Raw genomic sequence first — 25,176 nt, forward strand, 5'->3', positions numbered from 1 at the left:
CGCTCATCACTCCGATCGCTCGTCCCCATACATTTCTATCATGTCGGAAGCTTAGAAGTCTGTTGGCATGTGGTGGTTCTTGATCATTTTTACAAGAATCTCAGTCATGTGACTGGAAATGGCCATGATTTAATGTCAGACTATGGAGGGCCCATGATCGTCCTCGCCCGAGGATCTGTGAGCTATTTTTAATTACTTGTCTACCAGAAACTATAATTAAGTCCCAAAAGAGGCAATTGATCATGGGCGATTTCCTAGCGTGATTGCATGGTGATAAATCACCCATATAGTGTAGACCAGACCTACGTAGACGCCTTGACTATGGGAGTTCTGAACTAGATACAGCTGCAAAGTATTTGTTTATCAGAAAGTTTATTTTTATGCTTGAACAATGTATCCAGCATAAACTGGAATGCACATAGTTACAAATTACAATATAAACAAACTAGGTGGATTCTCTTATTATACATCTGGAAACTACACGGCTGTTTTATTGCAAACATGGAAGCTACAGCTGTAAATTTTCTTCTGTTTTCGTTTCCAGATTATATTTGCCAGCAATTCAATTGCTGTATCCAATTGTTTTGCTACTGTACATAAACTCTGGCTGCATGCTGCTACTGATACAAGTGTCAGATCAGGCACCTTGATGTACTATTTCAACATGTTCCTAATTGAATTTATACTCAAATGCGTTTGAGAAATAACCGGTGATCCAGGCTAAACACAGGGTCACTTTAAGAACTGCACTTGCTATACAGCTCAAAATCAAGATTAAATGGATTTATTTTTATTCCTAATTATTATGCTGATTTGGATTATTCTTTCTCTCGTTCTATAGAACGATATTTTTTAAAAATATTCTTTGATATTCATTACCATTAAAAGTATCTGTAATTTTTGCCTTTTTTTTTTTAGGCACACTAAATTGTTTCAGATCTTCAAACAAAATGTAATCTAATATAAAAACAAGCTGAGCGAACATAAAATAGAGTTTTTCATTGATATTTTTATTATTGGAGGGAAAAACGTATTCATAAACTACAGGGTGGGCCATTTATATGGATACACCTAAATAAAATGGGAATGGTTGGTGATATTAACTTCCTGTTTGTGGCACATTAGTATATGGGAGGGGGGAAACTTTTCAAGCTGGGTGTTGACCATGGCGGCCATTTTGAAGTCGGCCATTTTGTATCCAACTTTAGTTTTTTCAATGGGAAGAGGGTCATGTGACACATCAAACTTATCGAGAAACAGAGAATACCCACGCCATCCCACTACCACCACCAAGTTTAACTGTAGGTATGATGTTCTTACTGTGGAATGCTGGATTAGTTTTATGAAGATGTTACGTTACTTATGTCTTCCAAAAAGATTACCTTTCAATTCATCAGTCCACAAAATGTTATGCCAAAAGACTTAGGGCTTATTCAGATGAACGTGATATATGTCCGTGCAACACGCGTGATTTTCACGTGCCTCACACGGACCTATGTTAGTCAATGGGGCCATTAGGACAGTCAGTGATTTTTACACAGCGTGTGTCCACTGCGTAAAACTCACGACATTTCCTATATTTGTGCGTTTCTCGCGCATCACGCACCCTTTGAAGTCAATGGAAGCACTTCCATGTGACGCGCGTGATTCGCGCAACAGCAGTAACAACTATGAATGAACACAGAAAAGCACCACGTCCTTTTCTGTTTACAGACATACAAACAGAGTGTCATAATGATGGCGGCTGCGCGAAAATCACGCAGCCACGCATCATACGCTGCTGACACACGGAGCTGTTATGTACCTTTTGCACACGCAAAACGCACACGCTCGTGTGAATCCGGCCTTAGAGGTCACCAATGTGCTTTTTGGGCAATATATGATGGGCCTTTGTTCCTCTTGGTTAGCAGAGGTTTTCTCCTTGCTATTCCCAATAATGCAATTTCTGTCTGTATTTAGTGTTTACTTAGATTTTCTTTATCTAATATTACATTCTGTTTAAAGATCTGAAACCATTAAAAGTGACAAATATGCAATAATAGATGAATTGAGGAAGAGGACCGTTTTTATTTTTGCACTCGACATTAAGGGCATTTTGGAAATATGACATAATCTAGAGCTTGAAACATCATGTAGTCAGCCAGAACCATGACATATTTAGAGAAATCTTCCATTGACTAGTAGGGCACGAAATAAAATACTATTTACTGTACATTGCATAAGTGGTAAGTATAAATATCAGCTCTACAGCTAGGTTCAAACAAGAGCATTCACTAAGAGCAGTTTACATAAGCACCACCTATTAAAAAAATATTAAACACTAAAACCACCTGTTTTAGTGTAAAAGTATATGCGGTTTTGACCCAGTAGTGGAGGATTAGGCCCAGTTCAGACAAAGTTCTTTTAACGCTAATTTTAACACGGAAACCACGTCGGAATCAGCGCCAAAAAAGGCCGAAATCGTCACCCATTGATTTCAATGGGAGGCAGAGGCGTTTTTCCCCGGGCAGCTTTTAGCCGCTCGCGGGAAAACAAAAAGTAACATGTCCTAATTTGCCGCAGTTCCGCCTCTGACCTTACATTGAAATCAATGGGAGGCAGAAAAAGCATTTTTTTCGCAGTGTTTTTTTGCCCGCAGTCCTCAATGGCAGTGAGCGAAAAATGCTGTGAAAAACACCATGGGGAAAAAGCGTGAAGGAATTTTGAGGCAGATTTTTTTCTGCCTGAAAAAACTCTTTGTGAACTAGGCGTTCATTGATAAAAATGGACGCTATAGATGATCGTTGACTTCAATGTGTTCACATTATATAGTACTCTGCAGATCCAAAACAGAATACGGTTGGTCTCAAGGACTTCTTGCGTGAGATGTGCCATGTAAAGCATATAAAAAATTAAATAGTGGCATAGAATCAGTAAACACTCTCTAGATGTACTTGGGATCACACCGCAGATGGCTGTGGATAAGTGTGACCTTAGCCTTAGTGAAGCAGCCTGCTGTTTAGGCCTTTCCTGATCCATTAAATATTTTCAACAGGTGGCATACAGTAACCCAGCCACCTGTATGGTCTACAGGAGAATGCCATGACCCCCAATGTCCAGGAGAGGCAGCAGTATTGGGACTGGTATCTTCCAATAACCTGTGCTGGTGGCCAGGGGTCAGTATGCTTGCCACACAAGTTTAGGGGGTTTGGAGAGGGGTTAACATGTTACAGCACAATCATTACACCCGTCAGAGTAGCCCCTTCCCGCCGCAGCAATTTTTCGGATTACGCTTGGGGGAAAATGAAAAAAGGGGAGTTTTTTGAACATTTTATATAATTTTTTAATATATACAGTGAAGGAAATAAGTATTTGATCCCTTGCTGATTTTGTAAGTTTGCCCACTGTCAAATACATGAGCAGTCTAGAATTTTTAGGCTAGGTTAATTTTACCAGTGAGAGATAGATTATATTAAAAAAAAAAACAGAAAATCACATTGTCAAAATGATATATATTTATTTGCATTGTGCACAGAGAAATAAGTATTTGATCCCTTTGGCAAACAAGACTTAATACTTGGTGGCAAAACCCTTTTTGGCAAGCACAGCGGTCAGACGTTATTTGTGGTTGATGATGAGGTTTGTACACATGTTAGATGGAATTTTGGCCCACTCCTCTTTGCAGATCATCTGTAAATCACTAAGATTTCGAGGCTGTCGCTTGGCAACTCGGATCTTCAGCTCCCTCCATAAGTTTTCGATGGGATTAAGGTCTGGAGACTGGCTAGGCAACTCCATGACCTTAATGTGCTTCTTTTTGAGCCACTCCTTTGTTGCCTTGGCTGTATGTTTCAGGTCATTGTCATGCTGGAAGACCCAGCCACGAGCCATTTCTAATGTCCTGGTGGAGGGAAGGAGGTTGTCACTCAGGATTTAACGGTACATGGCTCCATCCATTCTCCCATTGATGCGGTGAAGTAGTCCTGTGCCCTTGCCAGAGAAACACCCCCAAAACATAATGTTTCCACCTCCATGCTTGACAGTGGGGACGGTGTTCTTTGGGTCATAGGCAGCATTTCTCTTCCTCCAAACACGGCAAGTTGAGTTAATGCCAAAGAGCTCAATTTTAGTCTCATCTGACCATAGCACCTTCTCCCAATCACTCTCAGAATCATCCAGATGTTCATTTGCATACTTCAGACGGGCCTGTACATGTGCCTTCTTGAGCAGGGGGACCTTGCGGGCACTGCAGGATTTTAATCCATTACGGCGTAATGTGTTACCAATGGTTTTCTTGGTGACTGTGGTCCCAGCTGCCTTGAGATCATTAACAAGTTCCCCCCGTGTAGTTTTCGGCTGAGCTCTCACCTTCCTCAGGATCAAGGATACCCCACGAGGTGAGATTTTGCATGGAGCCCCAGATCGATGTCGATTGACAGTCATTTTGTATGTCTTCCATTTTCTTACTATTGCACCAACAGTTGTCTCCTTCTCACCCAGCGTCTTACTTATGGTTTTGTAGCCCATTCCAGCCTTGTGCAGGTCTATGATCTTGTCCCTGGTCTTGCCCATGTTGTAGAGGTTAGAGTCAGACTGATTAATTGAGTCTGTGGACAGGAGTCTTTTATACAGGTGACCATGTAAGACAGCTGTCTTTAATGCAGGCACCAAGTTGATTTGGAGCGTGTAACTGGTCTGGAGGAGGCTGAACTCTTAATGGTTGGTAGGGGATCAAATACTTATTTCTCTGTGCACAATGCAAATAAATATATATAATTTTGACAATGTGATTTTCTTTTTTTTTTTTTATATAATCTATCTCTCACTGGTAAAATGAACCTACCGTATATGGCGGCGTATAAGACGACTGGGCGTATAAGACGACCCCCAACTTTTACACTTAAAATATAGAATTTAAGATATACTCGCCATATAAGACTACCCCTCTCCCAAATGAAAAAAAGTCAGATTTAATTTCAACATGATAATTTTAATTCAAATGCGTATGACATACATGTACTGTATTTAGCAGCAAAACTGTCACTTATAAACATAAGGCTGTTTCAAACATGTACGGTAAAGCAAAAACTTTGCAAAACAAATAAGAAAGTAAGTGCCGGGCAAGTCCCTGGTGATCATAACTGTAAGCTGCGGTATTTTAACAGGTCTTGCTGGCGTGACAGTTTCCCTTTAAAAGCCTTCAAAATCCTCCTGTTCGTCATCTGATATCATAATTACATCAATGACATCTTGTGATACATTCGTAAGGCAGTCATCGTATGGATCGAATTCCGTGTCAGATGGTGCGCTCTCAGCTTCAGCTTCCTCTACTTCCTATTCATCTTGCCACAAGTAGTCGTCCTCCATACCATCTAATGAATTCGATATGCCGCACTTCTTGAAAGACTTGATGACTGTTTCTTCATCAATATCATTCCAGGCTTTAATGACAAACTGGCACAAAACATCCAGCTGTGGAGCACGCATGTTTCCTCCTTTTGTGAATGACTTTTCGCCGCTAACCCTCCATTCATTCCAAAGTTCTCGAATGCGATCCTTAAATGGCTTTTTACGATCGTAGACTAGATTTTTTAAGAAGTCCACCTGGTCGCCTGCTACACACATTCTCAAGCCATAGCTTTACCCCTTCTTCATCCATCCAGCCTTTTTCATTCACATGCACAAAACAACCAGGAGGGAACTTGAGTTTTGGCATTTTTTCTTTTAAAAATGATCATTGGTCTCAGTTTGGCGCCATCAGCTGTGCATGCTAATACCACTGTAAAACTGGACTTCTCATGCCCTGTTGTTTTAATTAAAATTGTTTTTTCACCTTTTTGATGGACAGTTTTATTTCCAACCATATCAAAATTCATTGGAGTTTCATCCATGTTTCCAATACTACTTAACGGATAGTTGTGTTTAGTGCGCTGTTTTATTATGTATCGATGGAAACTATTTATTTGGTTATCAAGGTCTGCAGGTAATTTTTGGGCAATTTTCTTCTTTTGCCTCAGTACCAGATTATGCCTTGCCATGAATCTAGTACACCAGGATGCAGTGGCCTTAAATCTGTTGCTCTGATCTGGGTTAGATTTGGCCCACTGAAGTGCAAACAGGCGTATTTGATTTCGTGTCACTACATAACCGTTTTGGCGATGCTTATTCACCATATCTGCTACATGTTTTTCGAGTTCTGGCCAGTGTGGGGTGCCTTTTCTTAATGCACACTTACCCCTTGGCATATTGTTTAATGCTTTTTCATTTACTTTCCAGTCCCGAACCATCTTTTCTGTTACTCCATACTGTCTTGCAGCAGCACAGTTATTATGCTCCCTGGCAAAATTTATAACTTTAAGTTTGAAACTGGCTTCATATTTCTTTCTTCTTGCTTGTTGAGCCATGATGGGGGTTTGACTGTTGGACATTTTTATACTGTACTGTATGTACCGTACTGTTGCTACTGTGTGAACAGGCACAGAAATACTGGTACTGTAATATTACTGTATTTGGTGTACCCAGTGCTATTACAGTACGGTAGTTACAGTATAAGAAAGAGGGCTGGGCAAGCAGGGAGAGCTGACCAATCTAAACAGGATTTGTACAACAACCAGCCAATCACTGCAAGCTATGGTACGGTATGGAACCGGGACTCTCTGTCTCTTTGAACTCGCGCATGCGCAGATAGGCTGCTTCATCGCGCGAGATCTGAGAGGCAGGGAATGAGAGGAAAGGGCGGGCCAGAGAGATCTACGGAGGCTTACAGGATCTTACAGAGATGTTCCCGGGCGGCTAATACCTTCCCTCAGATCCGTGGCGGATTCCGTGCATCCCGGGAGCCTGTGTACCGGACTGCAGGCTCACAAGGTAACACACAACCAGTGTATAAGACAATATCCGGCATATAAGACGACCCCCCACTTTTGACATTTTTTTAAGGGTTTAAAACGTCGTCTTGTACGCCGATATATACGGTAGCCTAAAAATTCTAGACTGTTCATGTCTTTGACAGTGGGCAAACTTACAAAATCAGCAAGGGATCAAATACTTATTTCCTTCACTGTATATATATATATACGACAGATGTTGGTTAAGGGGTTAATTTAACTTTTGGTACGTTTATTGCTGGTTTCACAAAGCCATAGTATTAGTGCATGTTAGTGTCTTTATTATGGGTGGGACACACGGACCCCACATGGTTCTTCCGGAATAAACTTCAATAATCACAGGTTCAGTAGAACAGCACAGGGTCTGTAATATGTGAAGTCATATATGTCTGTGTGAAACTGGCCTCAGGCCTCATACACATGGCCGTATTACGTCTCCATACAAACTGTGAAATAAAGAGTACAGAGCTGAAAAATGGCACCCCTAGACCTCTATGGGGCCCCTCTGTACCTCTGTATGTTTTTAATTGCATGCCAAGAATTTTTTTATCTGACCGTACAAACACGACAGAAAAATATTATGCCATGCTCCAGCAGAAGCCATATTATGGAGGTATTCTCCCCTAGAAACATTGCACTTTACAGCAGCAGGTACGGAGCCGCAGGGGACTCCATGTACCACCATATAGCCCCCTGTACACGACGCTGCCATGTGCATGAGGCTTTAGTTTACTCCTGCATAGCATTTACTATGTGATGTATAGAACAGAACTAAGGCTTCGTTTACATCTGCGTCGGGGTTCCGTTCGTGGTGGGAATTTATGTATTTTACAAGGGAAAAGCAGATAAGGAGTTAACCAGTTTATCTTGGGTTCATTTATAGTGGTCAGCTGTACAAAATCATGTGCGTAATTTCTAATGCAAAATGATCTTCATATAAACAAAGTTAACTTCTTATCCTGTGGAACTGGTTCGGCCACCAAGTTCATATCTCCACCAATGTACATTCATTATTATTTAGATTTACTGTAGTCTAAAGTGTAAAGCAAATAAATGTTTTACTTGCAGCTCAATGCTTATAAAAAAGTACACACTATTTGTCTTATTACATATGTAATAACAGTTTATTGCTATATTATAGAGAATCTGTCACCGTTTTATGACTTACAATCAGTGTTGTCTTATTATATACTCTCTTAGGAAAATTCATTTCAGTGATATTTTTTGTGTTTGTGGGGTTCACTTTTTCAAGACCTTTCATTTAGGTGTAAATAAAGGCCCTTTTACACGCGCAAATTATCGGGCAAACACTGGTTCATAGAACGCTCCTTCCCGATAATTGCCCTTGGTAAACAGGGCAGCGACCAGCAGATGAATAAGCAAACGCTCGTTCATCTGCTGATCGTATTGTTTTAAAAATTAAAAATATTATCGTTGTCGGCAGCCCATCTCCCTGTAAGCAGGAAGATGCGCTGCCAACATGATAATAATGTATGGGGACGAGCGATCAGAGTGACGAGCGCTATTCCCCATACATAGCTCCATGTGAAAGGAGCAATCAGCGCCATTCAATGAGCTGTCTCATTAATCGGCGCTCATTTACACAACCCAGGATGGGCCGTGTAAGAGGACCTTAAGGCCAGATTTACACGAGCGTGTGCGTTTTGCGCGCGCAAAAGGTACTTAACAGCTCCGTGTGTCACCCTCGTATGATTCGCGGCTGCGTTATTTTTGCGCAGCCGCCATCATTATGACACTCTGTTTGTATGTTTGTAAGCACGTGGTGCTTTTCTGTTTTCATTCATACTTTTTACTGCTGTTGCGCGAATCACGCGCGTCACACGGAAGTGCTTATGTGTGCAGCGCGTGATTTTCACGCACCCATTGACTTCAACGCACAAATATTGGACATGTCGTGAGTTTTACGCAGCGGACACACGCTGCGTGAAACTCACGGACAGTCTGCACGGCCCCATAGACTAATATAGGTCCGTGCGAGGCGCATGAAAATGACGCGCGTTGCACGGACCTATTATACGTTCGTCTGAATAAGCCCTAAGTCTGAGAGGTTGGTCTGACATTGATTAGGTCTATGGGGCGGAGCTTAAAGGGATGGGATTTGACCAATTGCATTTACTGTTGCTCAGCAGTGAATGTGAGGTCATACGTCAGGCCATCTGCATGCTTATTAAACTATGTAATATAGTATATTATAGACTGTATAGGATAAATAAGAAAATCTAGCATAGACTAGAGCTAAGACCCACAGCAGGAAAACATCCTTTGTTTACATTGCTGGCTTGATTTAGAGGACTGCAAAACAATGCACAATAGAAATCAGGTTTGTGTTACAAAGTTACGTTACATTCATGATTAAACAGATTTATTTATAAAAAGTTTAGAACCACTTCAAAGGTCCCTCTTTTAGGACTGATCCACAGATCTGCATGTGTATATTCACCATATTGCCTGATAACGTTGTCCATGTGGTCTCTACGGCATATTACCATACACTCTATATAGACGCTTATAAGTTTCTATATTATGCCATTATATAGTCCGTGTTAATATGTAAATAAGACTGACAAAAAGCCATAGCTGGGTAGTGCTCCATGGTGACATTTGGTCACTCATGATTCTCTGTAAATTCATGGCATTACTGTCACATCACTTGACCGGAATGTTTCCCTATGAGGGAAAAAATCACGGGCATTTTGCGACTATCTTAAGAATTTCGACCATGTATGAATTATTGTGAAACTTTTTCGACAATAGTGGTGCATTGAGGATGTGTGCAAATCCTGGTAATGCCGTGATCTTACAGGTGACAAAATATCACAAAAATAAATTAGCTTAAGAGGGAAAATTGAGTTCAAATTATTTTCTGATATGTCATTGATATATGGGAGAAAACCATCTTGATGAAGTCTTAGACTGTCGCTGATTTCCAGACTAAAAGAGCAGTATATAGTATTTAACCTGTTAGTGACCGCCAATACGCCTTTTAACAGCGGCCACTAACGGGCTTTATTCTGATGCATATGCCTTTTTACGGCACTGCATCAGGATGAGTAAACAGAGCAGGGAGCCGTCAAATCTCCCTGCTCTCGGCTGCTAGAGGCAACTGAGGGCTGGGAGCGTCCCTGCTCTGCCGTGTGAGATCGATATTAGTATCGATCTCACCCGTTTAACCCCTCAGATGCGGTGCGCAATAGCGAGCACCGCATTTGAGTGGTTTTGGAGAGAGGGACGGAGCTCCCTCTCTCTCCCACCGACACCCGGCGATAAGATCGCCGAGTGTCTGTGTCTTCTATGGCAGCCGGGGGCCTAATAAAGGCCCCCAGGTCTGCCTGTCATGAATGCCTGATAGATCATGCCGCAGGCATGACCTAGCAGATGCCTGTCCGTTTTAAACAGACAGGCAGTAATACACTGCAATACAGAAGTATTGCAGTGTATTATAATAGCGATCGGAGAATCGCATATTATAGTCCCCTAGTGGGACTAGTAAAAAAGTAAAAAAAAAGTTTAATAAAGTTAATTTTAAAAAAAATGTGAAAAAAAATGAAAAACCCAGCTTTTCCCCTTACAAAATGCTTTACTATTAAAAAAACAAAATAAATAAAAAAATATTTGGTATCGCCGCGTCCGTAACGACCCCGACTATAAATCTATTACATTATTTAACCCGCACGGTGAATGCCGTAAAAAATGTAATAAAAAACTATGGAAAAATTGCTGTTTTCTGTGAATCCTGACTTAAAAAATTTTTTATAAAAAGTGATCAAAAAGTTGCATCTACTCCAAAATGGTACCAATAAAAACTACAAGTCGTCCCGCAAAAAAAAAGCCCCCATACAACCGCATCGGCGAAAAAATAAAAACGTTAAACGTTCAAATATGGAGACACAAAAACAAATAATTTTGAAAAAAAAGCGTTTTTACTGTGTAAAAGTAGTAAAACATACAAAAACTATACAAATTTGGTATCGTTGCAATCGTAACAACCCGCTGAATAAAGTTTTTGTGTTATTTATATCACACGGTAAACGGCGTAGATTTAAGATGCGAAAAAGAGTGGCGAAATTTCAGGGTTTTTTCTATTCCCCCCCAAAAAAAAGTTAATAAAAGTTAATCAATAAATAATATGTACCTAAAAATGGTGCTATTAAAAAATACAACTTGTCCCGCAAAAAACAAGACCTTATACAGCTATGTCGACGCAAAAATAAAAGAGTTATAGCTCTTCGAATGCGACGATGGAAAAACGTAAAAAATGGCTTGGTCATTAAGGTTTAAAATAGGCTGGTCATTAAGGGGTTAAGGCCCCATGCACACGGCCCTGCCCGTAATCTCATATAAAGTATGGGAGCACGGCCCGCAAAATGCAAAAGCATGTACATGTTCCATAATTTTATGAACATTTCTACGGCACGGACACCCAGCCGTAGAGATACGGAAAGGTATCCGCGTTCAATGGAAGTGAATGGGTCCGCAAAAACTGAGTTTTTTTTACGGTCGTGTGCATGGTGGGTAAAGGAACCTGTCAGCAGTTTTGACCCCTCAAAACGGCTGAGTGCGATATATAGAGGAGGGTGAGAGCAGTGTAGCCATACCCGGGGTGATGGTCATGCAGGTTGCATGACTGAGAAATCCAGGTTTTAATGTCCCTGGCGCCGCAATCGCAAGTGCTATGGAGGTGGCCCCTTCATGTGCAGTGCTGTGAGTGACAGCTCTAGTGTCCAATCAGCAGCTAGAGTTGTTACTCAGATCAGAGGGGAGAGGCTGGGGAGGATCTAGTGAAGAGACCCCTGGGCACAGCACATCTGCATGATCATCACCTCAGGTATGGTTACACTACTCTCCCCATTCTCTATATAGCGCTGTCAGCTGTTTTGAAGGGTATAAAAAGTGATAAAAAGTGCATGTCATCTTAAAAACGTTTGACACGTCATAGCGGTACAGCTTTAGGCCCCGCACTTCAGCCTTGTTGGGTATGTTCACACTGCTTATTTTCAGCCGTTTTTAAGGCCGTAAACGCCCCGAAAAACGGCTGAAAATACAGGAGCTGAACGCCTCCAAACATCTGCCTATTGATTTCAATGGGAAAAACTGCGTTTCGTTCCCACGGGGCGTTTTTATAGGCGCCGTTTGTAAAAAGAAGTGCATGTCAGTTCTTGAGCTGTTTTTCATTGGGTCTATAGAAAAACAGCTCCAAAAACAGCCTTAAAAAACACCTGATGCATAAAAAAACAGCTGAAAATCAGAGGCTGTTTTCCCTAGAAAACAGCTTTGTATTTTACAGCCGTTCTTAGTTTAGCGTGTGAACACAGCCTTAGGGATCGGTGGGAGTATTAGCATCTTTACCGCCACCAATCAAAACTTGTGACACTCCAGTAATGGTTTAAGAAGACAAGAATCTTGTAAAATCTTGTACACTGCTCACAGCTTGCTGTTACTGAAAATGACTGGGGAAATCAGTGGCAATGCCAGATCATAAGCTTCACCAATGTGATCTCATAAGTATCTGTGACATGTAAGTAGAGAATTCTGAATGAATTTCCCCTTTAATCTTAAGAAATGTTAAAAGAGCCAGCATTTTGTTCGTGATTTCTGTCAGACATGCTGCAGGAATAATCTTGAGAACTTTTTTTTAACATGTCGCATGTTGTGCGTCAAATTAAAAATACTAGGTGAAGTTTCATCAGGTAACAACACCATGCCTCTATATACCATACTATTGTGCCGTAAAGCAAGCAAAACATCATAACGTATCCGTGACATGCTGATAACACAACACACAAGGTGCAGTCAATGATATGAGCGACGTAAGATGCTCTGACAGAAACTGCCGCGCATCGAGGACGAGGAACCATTTAAACTCCCCTCCGAGTTTTTACCACGCCCACACCGGCTCTCGGCGATTGTGATTGGTTCCCCCTGATCTAATTTACATTTACGTCAGTAAAGGCTGGAGGTCATACGCTTGCGGCGCTTTCATTGGCTGTAGCTTGTGTGAGAGCGGCGGCGGTGAGGAGTAAAACGGAGAGAGAGCCGAGAGGAGGGCAGGAGGACAGGCAGAGGGGAGAGCGGTGCAGTCCTAGTGAAGACTGCAGCACTGCGGGGTGTAATGACAGGCGCGCTGGCTGCACATAGCACACGACTGCTACTATAAGAGCGCCATTTTAATTCATTGGGGCATCTTAGTGTGGTAGTTGACATCTGCTGTGACACCGCACGTCCTCTAGGGCCACAGCGCAGTTAGCGGGGTATGTGCGTCCGGATAGAGCTGCAGGTCTTTCCCTGCGGTCTTCAGGGGGCGGGGAGGGGGGAATCTTCCTGTTGCCAAGAAGAGCGGAGTGTGCAAATGTAAATAAGCCTCCTCCTCCGCAGCCTGAAGATGATGATGGTGATGAGGAGGAGTCCCAGGGTCCCCACGAAGACTTTGTAGCCGTGGAGGGGACACCGAGGAACATCTGTGCCTTGTACTCACCCATGCACCCCGGGGAAATCCCTCATGTCCAACTTGTAGCCGGGGAAGGATAACGCACAGAGGGCACAGGGCGTGGAAGACGAGAGGATACCGCATCCTTCCTCGCCTGTGCAGCCGTTCACATGCATTGATCCGTGGATACAATGTTGCCATGCTGATGCTGCTGCACAGGAGAGGCGATCACCGCAGCAGGGATCTACATGTCCCTATTTTTTGGCAGTTGACTCGGGATCCCGTCCTCTGATAGCAGGATAGTTCTCATCCCTTTGGTTTTGCTTGTGCAGAGGGACATGGCAGCAGCACAGGACACCACGCATTGCCATTGATTGGCAGCAGAGACTGAAGGCAGCAGTAGTGGTTTGGATTTGGCTAAGGAGGCATCAAAGCATGGGCTGTGCTCCAAGCATTCACATCTCTGACAGCAGAGTGGTTTATCACAGTGGCAAAGAGTCTGACGACTCCAACTCTCCACATCAGACCAACACTGTACTGTCTCAGCAAACCAACTCAGTCCCTGGATTATTCATTAAATCCTCCAACACATCCACTTATAAGGTGAGGGCTAATTCCTCTAAGAAAGACAGGAGGGAGAACAGCCAGAGCATGGAGGCAGAGATGCCCAGCAGCAGATCCAGTGTGAAGGTAACAGCAGGATGGGCACCCATACCAACCTAGGGCCTAGATTGCCTGCCAGCGTAGGCCTGTCCGGCAGGGTGAGGGTTAATGCTCTGCCAAGTGACAGCACTTTTCTTGTGCAACTGATTGCCTTGTTATGACCAAGTAAACCATCCATAATCCAAGCCATGTAATTCCTCTATACCCTCGATCCCAGTCCTTCCATAGGGCCATCTCATGCCACCTTCCACTGGCGAGGTCTCCTAGACTATGTGCTGCTTCCTTATTTGTCACACGGGCAATTCATCAGACTTTTTCTGCTAATGAGCGTGCCATGCATGGCATATGTTTACCAATGGGGCGTCCTGGGCACAGGGCTGTCAAAAACAAATCCTATGTAATATCTTCCTCTGATTACAGGGCCTGCTTCACCCTGTCTTTGGGTGTAATACATGTCAGTGGTATTTTATTTGGTTTATGTTTGTGCCCGTGTTCTACGTCAGCAGGTAAATATTGATATTTGTATAGGTATTTTTTGGCACCGGTCAATAATATCCGAATGAAATGGAAAGAAAAGCTGCTTGTTAGGAGCTGTCAACCTGTTAGATGGATAGGAAACCAGGGAATATGCAAATTATTCTCATGGCAGACTGTCTCTTTCATAGTAAAGCCAGTATTGTATGTTCATAGGCCTGAGAGAGAAGAGAGAGAATCACGCTGGAACTTAGATTACCGAGTGCTTGCAGAACGCTTCGCCTCCGACTGTAATTCTAGCTGGAGAAACTTGATGTCTGGCTCCATTCACTTTTAGGATTGAAGGATAGAAACCAGGAATAGGAAATCCGCATAGTAGACAATTCATTTGAACTTTTTATCAGTTTTATCTATTTCTGGGAAAGTTGGGTGACTTCTATCATAGCCACCATTGCAGCTCCTACCGAGGTTGTCACCCGTGCCAAATCTGCCTATTTATGCCGCGATATAGAAGTAGGGGATTTATTATTGCATAACTAGGCAGAGTTGTAATTCATAAGTCTGGCAAAGCAGGGTGACATCTGTCAGTTGTAATGGCACCCGGATTGGTTGTCACCCAGTTTTCCCCCAAAAACAGACATAACTGGAAAAACTGGCTGAATAGACTTTAGAACACGTTGACAGCTCCAGGACTATATTTACAGGGGAGGGTTTTTTGCGCTGTGTGTTGTGGCTTTGTTGGATGACCTGGGTTGATTTTTGTATGTAGATGTTTTCTGGTTTAGGCCTATGTTGCCGGGATTCACGATCTATGTACTTGTTGATATTTTTAAAATTCTTTTGTACAATATTATCAATATGAAATCAGACATTTGAATATATTGTGGTCTGTATCCTCGATATTGCCAAAATATTTGGGAAGATCAGTCTATGGGCCTATTCACAGAAAGATGCAGAAAACATTTAACCAATATAAAGCAAGGGCTTGATAGGAAGAGACGTGTGAGCACGGGCGTATTACGTAAATATATTTCATAAGCCAAAATGAACCTGTACTAAACAGTATAATCTGGGCAAATTTTGGGTATCATGTACAGGAAAAGAATCTATATTTGGATTATACATGTACATTATTTTTACCGAAGATCATTCATGTTTTGCCCACAGTCACAGATGTAGCAGGTCCGAATTTCCAATATAACTTTTTCTTCTGTACGCAGCTATAACACAATAGATTTAATCACATGCTAATATGGCAGGTTGGGGCATATTTAGTAATGTGGGTGAACCACAGAGGGTATGTCATTTGATTGCAGAGCATGGCACACCCCATTTGAGGCATATGGCGCAGTTCCTGATGCCTTACTGGCTGTATTTTTTGTAAATAAGTTGCGCTGCATGTGACTTGGAACCACGCCTCCTTTCCTAGCAAGTTTAAAAAAAAAAACAATTTCAGCCATTTTTTAACCATTTATTTCAATCCGATTGCGCCAGGAAATGCATCTATTGCGTTGGTTAATATTCCCCATTGCGCTGAATGACAACCATCGCTCTGCTGCTTTGACAGACTTGGTTCTGCTATCCTTATGGCCTCCCATTGTGAACTGCCGGTCAATGTTAAAAGGGAATCCATTGCTTTGTGTAAATATGCGTTGTACAGTCATACACAATCCTCAGAATCATCAGAATTTTACGGAATCTGGGCGTGTAAACCTGGCCTTTATTTAAAGACTTGTATCTTGGGTATGGGCTGGACAAATCCTGAGCCTAGAAGTTTGTCCCAAAAAGTTCTTATTGCTGACCCATTAAAGAGGAACTTGCGCTTTCACAAAACTTTTGATATGTCATAGAGACACATGTCAAGTTTTTATTGGTGGGGGTCCGGTTGCTAAGACCCCCACCATCTCTAAACCGAAGGCGCAGAGCCACTTGTCGGAGCGCTCAGCTAAGAGCTTCTGTACCTTAGTTTTAGGGATGATGGGGGGGTCGCAGCACTTGGCCCCCCAATAATCAAAACTTCTGATAGGTGTCTCTGACATATTAGGTTTTGTCAAATTGCATATACTCTTTAAAAGTCAAATCATCTCCATGAATTTTCTGCCTGGACCCCCAAGGCCTACAGTGTATGGGGCCCATATCTACCTTGATCATTGATTCTATCTTACTGGCTCCGCATAATACTAGATCTGTTGATAATAGGATTTCATGGTAATACGCTGGATATTCTGCAGTCAGTCTCTGGTCTTTTTTTTGCTTGCAGTATTTTCTTATGCATTTGTGAAGCTGGGCCTTAGTATACACTATATGGACAGAAGTATTGGGACGCCTACACATTACACCCACAGGAGCTTTTATGACAATTCTACTAGATTTTGGAGTGTATCTGGGAATCTTTGCCCATTCATCCAGAAGATTATTTGTAAGATCAGACATTGATGTTGGACGGGAGGACCTGGCTCACAATCTCTGTTCTAGTTAATCCCAAAGGTGTTGGGACTGAATGAAACACCTGAATTCAATGATTGAGAAGTGTGTCCCAATACTTTTGTACATATAGTGTATGTTCACATCCAGCAGATTTGGTGCAGAAATTTCTGTGACTGGTAAATCGGTTCCATTTATCGGAATGGAACTTGTAGAAATCCATGTGCTTGCTGCAGAAACCACCACATTCAGATGAATGGAACTGATTTTCAGTTGCAGAAATTTCTGCAACGTATTTGCTGTGTGTGAATAATGACTATACCCTTACTCGGTTCAGTCCCTGGTAGGAACGGCTATTTTTGCTTATGATATGTTGTTTATACTTCAAGTTAAAATTTCCTCCCGCTCAGCCGTTACTAAAATATGTAGTCTCTTTCTCTAACAAGTTTGACACTTTTTTTTTTTTTTTTTAAGCGAGGAAAGATTTTTGCAAGGTGTTAGTCATGTGACCAAACTTTCTTGTAAGTTGTATCGCCTACCCTGTCTTCTGCTCACATAAAAACAAGGGGAAGCCCAGAAAATGCAAATTCACATGGTCTGTCACTACAAAATGAAGAAATGTGAAATTCCAAGAGCACTGCTGGGAAAATAACATTGACACATCCTCAGCAGTCCGCGGCAACTTCCCAGGCATGGAGTAGTCCGTGCTCTTATTAACCCTTCCATTACAGCTCTTTGTGACTTTCTAATGAAATACTGTGACGTTTTATATTAGACGTGTGATGTAGAGATAGGGTTAAAGCCTGATGCAGCTGCTGTTTATTTGTCACCTTTCTCACGAAATCACAAGTTAACATGAATTAGTCAATCTCGGATTATCCTGTAAAGCTGGGATTCCACAAGGTGTTTTTGCTGCGTTTCTTTGTTTATGTGGAGCCACTGTGTTCACAATGAAGTATTTTTATGCAAACTGCAATATTTTGTTGCGATTTTTGCAAAAATAGCAGCAAAATGGCGCAGTATTTCAGTGATTTAAAAAAAAAAAAAATGATTCCCATCAAAATGATGCAGTTTGGCACATGTGAACACCGCCTTTAGGGTCCACGAACATGTTGAAGGTTGAAATTTGGTGCGCTGTTTTAATACAGTTGAATTTTTTTCCTGCATTTGCATTGAAAGACGTGTCAAATTGGGTAAAAACGTATGCGGTTTTTGGATGTTTCACGACCGTAACATGTGAATTAACCCTTACACAGTTTGTCAAGCATTCAGTATCCAGTGATATCAAATTTATATAGTTTTTTTTATGTCTTAGTACCTTTAAAAAAACTATATAAATCCTATGTAATCCCTGTAATCCTATTGACCGGCAAAATAAAGATAACATGTTTATATTACCAGTACATTATATGGTGCCATTAAAAACTAAAATTCGTCTTGCAAAAAAATACAAGCTATGTTTTGGCTTCTGGAAGTTCAAGAGGAAAATTTTTTGATGAAAATACTAAAATTGTCTGCGTCTCCACAGGGTTAGGCCATGTCCAGACGTGGCGGAGTTTTTCCACTGCGAACGTTGGTGTAGATTTGGGGCAATTACGCAATGAATCTGCAGCAACATTTGCATATTTGACAGGTAATTCAGACGTTGCAGATATCACAGCGGACTTGCCACAGATTTCAGTTTTTGCATTGCAGAGGCTGAAATCTGCAGTGAAATTCTGCTTCTTCTCCGCCATGGAATGAGCATCCTGCAGAGGGAAAATTCTGCACCGCAGCCTAATTTCTGCACAGTTATTTTCTGCAACGTCTGAACGAAGTTTCCTAAAAATGTATAGAAACAAATATAAAAAAACGGCTGCTGCAGAATTCCACTGCGGACTGACCACAGCGGAATTCAACAGCAATTCTGCCACGTCTGAATGTGCCCTTATTGTTGAAACGCCTCTAAAAAAAAAACAAAAAACAATGTTTACTAACTTATTTAAAAAAGTGCATGCATTTTTAAAAAATGTTTCTTCTTTCTTTTTTTTTTTTTTTTATGCTGCGGTACAAAAACGCAAAAAAGCCCAGTGGAATCCCAAACTAAGCTTAGCTGGTACCTTATGTACTAAAATTGTGATTTTATTTTTCAGTTTTGTATTTTATTTTTATTGCAAAGCCTAATTTACACAGCAGATCTGTATTTACCAGGGAACAGTTGGCTTTTATTCCACACAGACCACCTACATATGCAGTACAATCACCAGGCCATAGCTTATTCTGAATTATTTCTGTTTGCTTAGGTAGGAACCACATTTCTATGCAATATAATTCATATGCTTCCAAATTAGGGAAATTCCATATAAAAAGTTCCTGTACACATGGAGGCCCCAGTTCCCTCAGAGAAAGGCTCTATTTATAAATCTATTCACTTTTTATAATTACAATTTTTATTTTATTTTAATAGGGGTAAATAGTTGCCATTTTAATTGGATTGAAAATTAAGTTGAACTTTCCCTGGATCATTATATTGAATAGTTAGTTTTAGTGCAACTTACTTCTGTATTGTGTTTAAAGCGTACCTGTAAAGTATTTCAACTTTTCATTGCTGTTTTCTAATTTAAAATGTAAGCGTAATTATGATGTATAATTATAATGTATAGTAATTACCGATATCCTTTGGTTTTCCTCCTGTGGTCCCTTTTTCAATCCGATCTCTTTCTGGTTTGCCCGCAGTTAGTTGCGCTCTGCACGCTCATTGTGAAGTGGAATTTGTATCCAGTTCTAACATGCTGGATATGGATTCTAAGAAGAACAGATGCATCTTGGGAGCCACGCTGGAAGTGCGCGTGCTCCCGGTGCAGGCTTCTGTTAGTACAGAAAAGCGGTCGCTGCTGGCCACTGAGAGACAGAAGCAGGAGCTTCTAAACGCTGATTGGATGTGCTGCCGAGTTACTACGATGGCTCGTCCCCATGCATTTTTATTTATTTTTTTGCCCCATACATTTCTATCATGTCCGCAGCATGTCCTGTTTACACATGGAGATGTGCTGCCGACAACGATAATATTTAAGGTGTTTAAAACGATACGATCAGCTCGTTCATCGGCTGATCGTTGCTTTGTTAACGCAGGGCAGTGATCGTGAAGGTGCGTTCTGTGGAAGCTCGTTTGCCCGATAATTGGCCAGTGTAAAAGGGCCCTAGTTCACGTCAGTTCCTGGAAGTGACCGCCCATTTGCACAGCCACCCATAGCTGAATGAACATCTATGGGTGGAACCAGGACCATTTCCAGGTTTTCTGCTCCCTGAGGCGAAAATTGAAATTGCGCCCCCCAGATTTTGATTGACATCCCCCTGGCTGTTCTATATCACTACCATCCTCCGCCAACTCTTGCGGATGTGCTCAATGAAGCCTGGCAGAGTACACCTCGCTGCACGGTGCGTGCCCAAGTAGTACAAGGCAATTGCGCATGTGAGAAAGTTGGAGGAGGCTGCTGGTAATGTATAACAGCCAGGGAGATGTAAGTCCATCATGGAAAGGTGGGTTTGGAGGCAGGACTATGTGACTCTTCAGGATAGCGGCACCGCCCCATTGACCCTTTAATTAGTAATTAGCATATAGTGTGCGCCGTTTTAAAAGTTGATTTTATAGGTTTTGCTGCATCTGAAAAAAACATACAGGGGAATGTTTGGAAATATTGTCAGGTCATGTGTTACCTCATGGTGGCGGTTCAATGGGTTAAAACTACCTGACAGGTACCCATTAAATATACAATGAATTGAAAACCATTCCATCTGCCCTGCAATTTTATTATAAATATATCTTATATAATTACAGTACCAGAACCAAGCTCTAACATATATACAGCACCAGCCCATTTCTGCAGTTTGCTGCCCAGATGTCTGCAGCTTCTCACTTTTCAAACATTTCTGCACCTATAAACGAAGATAAAGTTCTCATGGTGCCACACACTACAATCCTAAATCTAATAGCGCCACACACTGCACCTCTAATTATAATAGCACCATACACTGACACACACACACACACACACAGTGCCCCCTGTAGATTGTGATCCCCCTGGAGATAGTGCGCTACATATAGCCCCCACTGTAGATTGTGCCCCACATAGAGCCCCCTGTAGATAATGCCACTCATACTTTTAAAAGAAAAAAAAACTTTACATATTCATCTGATCCCGTTCCCGCGCCGTCCTGTGGCAACGCAGGTCTGGTCGAGCTGAAGGACGCAAGCGGCGTGGTGACGTCATAGCGCCGCTTGCGTCGTTGGGAGGCGCTAACTGGCAGGGCAGAATGACTTGCCCTGTCATTCAGCGCCTATTTACGACTCAAGTGGCGCAATGACGTCATGCCGCTTGCGTCACTGAAAGGCTCTGAATGGCAGGTCACAGAATGTGCCCTCCTATTCTGCGCATATGCATGTAATTGTACTTGCGTCCTATGGCGCTTATCTCGCCTCATGGACGGTGCGGCCCTGTGTGGAACAGGACCAAGGGGATAACTCAGAACAGGAATAAGGTAGAAACATTATTTATATGTATTTTATTATTTTTGTGGCAAATTTTGGAGGTACACTTTAACCCCTTTAGGACGCAGCCTGTTTTGGCCTTATGGACACAGGATTTTTTTTCAAATCTGACGTATTCCTTTATGTGGTAATAATTTTGAAATGCTTTTATCTATCCATGTGATTCTGAGATTGTTTCCTCGTGATATATTCTACTTTATGTTAGTGGAAAAATGTGGTTGATTCATTTCAGTATTTATTTGTGAAAAACACCAAAGTTTAGAGAAAATTTGCAAAAACTTGCATTTTTCTAAATTTAAATGTATCTGCTTGTAAAACAGATAGTAATACCGCACAAAAATAGTCACTAGTTAACATTTCCCGTATGTCTACTATTTGTTTGCATCATTTTTTGACCGTCCTTTTATTTTTTTGGAACATTACATGGCTTAGAACTTAAGCAGCGATTTCTCACGTTTTCAAGAAAATTTCAAAAGGCTATTTTTTCATGGACCAGTTAAGTTCTGAAGTGGTTTTGAGGGCCTTATATATTAGAAATCCCCCATAAATCACCCCATTTTAAAAACTGCACCCCTCAAAGTATTCAAAACAGCAATTAGAAAACTTCTTAACCCTTTAGGCATTTCACAGGAATTAAAGCAAAGTAGAGGTGAGATTTACAAATTTCTTTCCCCCCTCCAAAAATTCATTTGTAATAAAAAATAATAATTCTGTAACACAGAATGTTTTACCAGAGAAACGCAACTCCATATTTATTACCCAGATTCTGCAGTTTTTAGAACTATCCCACATGCGGTCCTAGTGCGGTAATAGACTGAAAAATTGGCCTCAGAAACAAAGGAGCACCTAGTGGATTTTGGGGTCTCCTTTTTATTAGATTATATTTTAGGCACCATGTCCGGTTTGAAGAGGTCTCATGGTGCCAAAACATTGGAAACCCCCCAAAAAGTGACCACATCTTGGAAAGTACACCTTTCAAGGAATTTTTCTAGGGGTATGGTGAGCATTTTGACCCCACAGGTTTTTTGCAGAATTTAGTGGAACTAGCCCGTGAAAATGAATATCAAAGTTTTTTTCCACTAAAATGTTGCATTTTTTTTTATTTTCACAAGGGTTAAAGAAGAAAAAGCACCCCAAGATTTGTAAAGCAATTTCTCACAATTACGGCAATACCCCATATGTGGTCATAAATGTTTTTTCATTAGAAATTAATGAACTCTTTCAGGACTGATCCTTTTTTTTGCTTTTCTCACTCCCTGCCTTCCAAGAGCCATAACTTTTTCCATCAATCGAGTGGTGTTTCTGTTGACACCATTTAAAGGAGTTATAGTTTTTATTGACACCATTTAAAGTACCATTTAATGTACTGGGAAACTGAAAATAAAATTCTTTGTGGGCTAAAATTGGGGAAAAAAAACTGTTCCTCCATTGGATTTTGGGTTTTGTTTTGGGTTAAATTTTTTATATTTTACTACTTTTGCAAAGAAAAAACTGGAGTTAAAAAAATAAATATTGTTTTGTTTCACCACATTCTGAGAGCCATAACTTTTTTTTATTATGTGGTCGATTCAGCAGTGTGTGGGCCTATTTTTGGTGGGACGAGCCATAGTTTTTATTGCTACCATTTTTGGTACATACAACTCTTTGATCACTTTTTCCCAAAAATTTTTTGAAAACCATACAGTAATTTTGTCTTTTTAAATGTATTTATTACTGAGTTTACCACGTGCTATAAATGACAATTTTGCTTTATTGTGCGGGTCGATACGATCACGGCGATACCATATGTATATAGTTTTATTACGTTTTGCAGAGTTTGCTCAATAAAATCACTTTTTTATTAATTTAATTTTTTGTGTCTTCATATTCCGAGAGCCATAACTTTTTTTATTTTTCAGTCAAAAAAGCTGTGTATGGGTTGTAGTTTTAATTGGTACTATTTTGGGGTACATGCGACTTTTTGATCACTTTTTATTCTATATTTTGTGAGGGGTGGTGACCAAAAAAATAGCGATTATGGCATGTTTTTTTTTGGTTTTTTTTTGTGGTGTTCACCGTGCGGGAAAAATACTTATTTTCTTTTAACGGTTTCATTTTTTTTCTATGATAAAAGACTTCTAGGAAAAAAAAGCAGTTTTTATAACTTGTATCTTTTATTTTTAGACTTTTTAAAACATTTTTATGAACTTTTTTTTTTACACTATTTTTTTAATCCCACTAGGAGACTTGAAGACCTGCAGCTCTGATTGCGTCTACAATACATTACACTACCTATGTAGTGTAATGTATTCCAACTGTCAGTTTGACACTGACAGTGACGTTATTAGAAAGCCTATAAAGACCAGCCGGTAACTGATCCTCATAGGATTCCGTACATGGCAGACCCGAAGGCCATTGTGCCATGTCAACCATCGGCAGCCCCCGAAATCGTGTTGTGGGGGCTGCCGATCTTCTAAAAATCTCTTAGATGTGGCGATCGCAATCAATCACCACATCTAAGGGGTTAATTGCTGAAATCAGTGGCGATGGACCACTGACCGGCAACAGGGGAGTGTCCGCTGTCGAGGACAGCTGTCTTCCCTGTGCACACGGATGGTAAATCGTCCGTTTGTTTTTTTTTAGTTTTTTTAATGGATTAGGGCCTTTTCACATCACCGTTGCCCTTCTGTTGAGGGGTTCTGTCGGAGGTTCCATCGGGTTAACCCCTCAGCAGAAAGTCAAACGGAAACTTCCGTTTCCCACACCATTGAACTGAATGGTGACCAAAACCTAGCTAATGGTTTCCGTCTGTCACCGTTGTGACAGGGTTCTGTTGTTTCGGACAGAATCAATAGCGCAGTCGACTGCGCTATTGATTCCGTCAAAACGACGGAACCCTGTCAGAATGATTCCTTGGGGCCTATAGATGAGTAGTGTACATGAGTATGAGTACATTCATCAATTCACACCATTATGACAAAGCTAAAAAAAAAAATATTTTCTCACCAAACTTTTTGTAGATGCAGCTCCAAAATGGCAATAGAATGTCTGATGGGGTCCCTTCCAGTTTCTTCCTATCACTAGAGGTGATTTCCTGTCAATAGAGTTTTAATTGATTTGCAAAATGCTGTCTACAAATGGGCAGATCAAAAAAAGGCTTCTTGTAACTGATGATGAAAACTGATTACAATCCGTTTTGTATCAGTTTTATGTTAAAAATCAGACATCTGGTTTTTTTTTAACGGAAAAAAAAAGTCCTGGACTCGGTGGAATTACGCCACGAATCTGCACCAACATTTGCATATTTGACAGGTAATTCAGACGTTGCAGATATCACAGCGGACTTGCCACAGATTTCAGCTTTTGCATTGCAAAGGCTGAAATCCGCAGTGAAATTCTGCTTCTCCGCAACGTCATGAGCATGCTGCAGAGGGGAAATTCTGTAGCGCAGCCTCATTTCCGCACAGTTATCTACCGCAACGTCTGTACTAAGTTTCCTAAAAATGTATAGAAACAAATGTAAAAATCGGCTGTTACAAAATTCCACTGCGGACTGTCCACAGCGGAATTCAAGAGCAATGCCGCCACGTCTGAACATGGCCTTATATCCTTCAAAAAACTGATGACTTGGGCTTCGTTCACATCTGTGTTTGGACTCCGTTCATGGGTTTCGTCTGAGCTTTCCGTTAGGGGAACCCATGAACGGAATCCAAACAGAAGCCATAGGTTTCTGTTTGCATCACCATTGATTTCAATAGTGATGGATCCAGTGCAAATGGTTTCTGTTTGTCACCATT

The 25,176-nt window shown here is 41.2% G+C and overlaps 1 protein-coding gene across 4 annotated transcripts in view; it reads left to right on the forward strand.

Annotated features, from left to right (window-relative positions):
• The window catches only part of PDE8A (phosphodiesterase 8A), a 322,954-nt gene that overhangs the window by 67,799 nt on the left and 229,979 nt on the right, over nucleotides 1-25,176 (forward strand). Inside the window, exon 1 of one of the 4 annotated variants that reach the window (XM_075858060.1) lies at nucleotides 12,892-14,001. The exons of 1 other annotated variant lie outside the window; for it this stretch is intronic. In XM_075858060.1, coding sequence (XP_075714175.1) covers nucleotides 13,747-14,001 — 255 coding nt within the window. In that variant the 5' untranslated portion in view covers nucleotides 12,892-13,746. Of the gene's footprint in view, nucleotides 1-12,891; nucleotides 14,002-25,176 lie in introns of those variants that run through there. 2 more of the 4 variants (XM_075858061.1, XM_075858063.1) reach the window with 2 other exon arrangements.

This window comes from Rhinoderma darwinii, chromosome 3 (genome assembly GCF_050947455.1).
Source record: "Rhinoderma darwinii isolate aRhiDar2 chromosome 3, aRhiDar2.hap1, whole genome shotgun sequence".
NCBI lineage: Eukaryota > Metazoa > Chordata > Amphibia > Anura > Rhinodermatidae > Rhinoderma > Rhinoderma darwinii.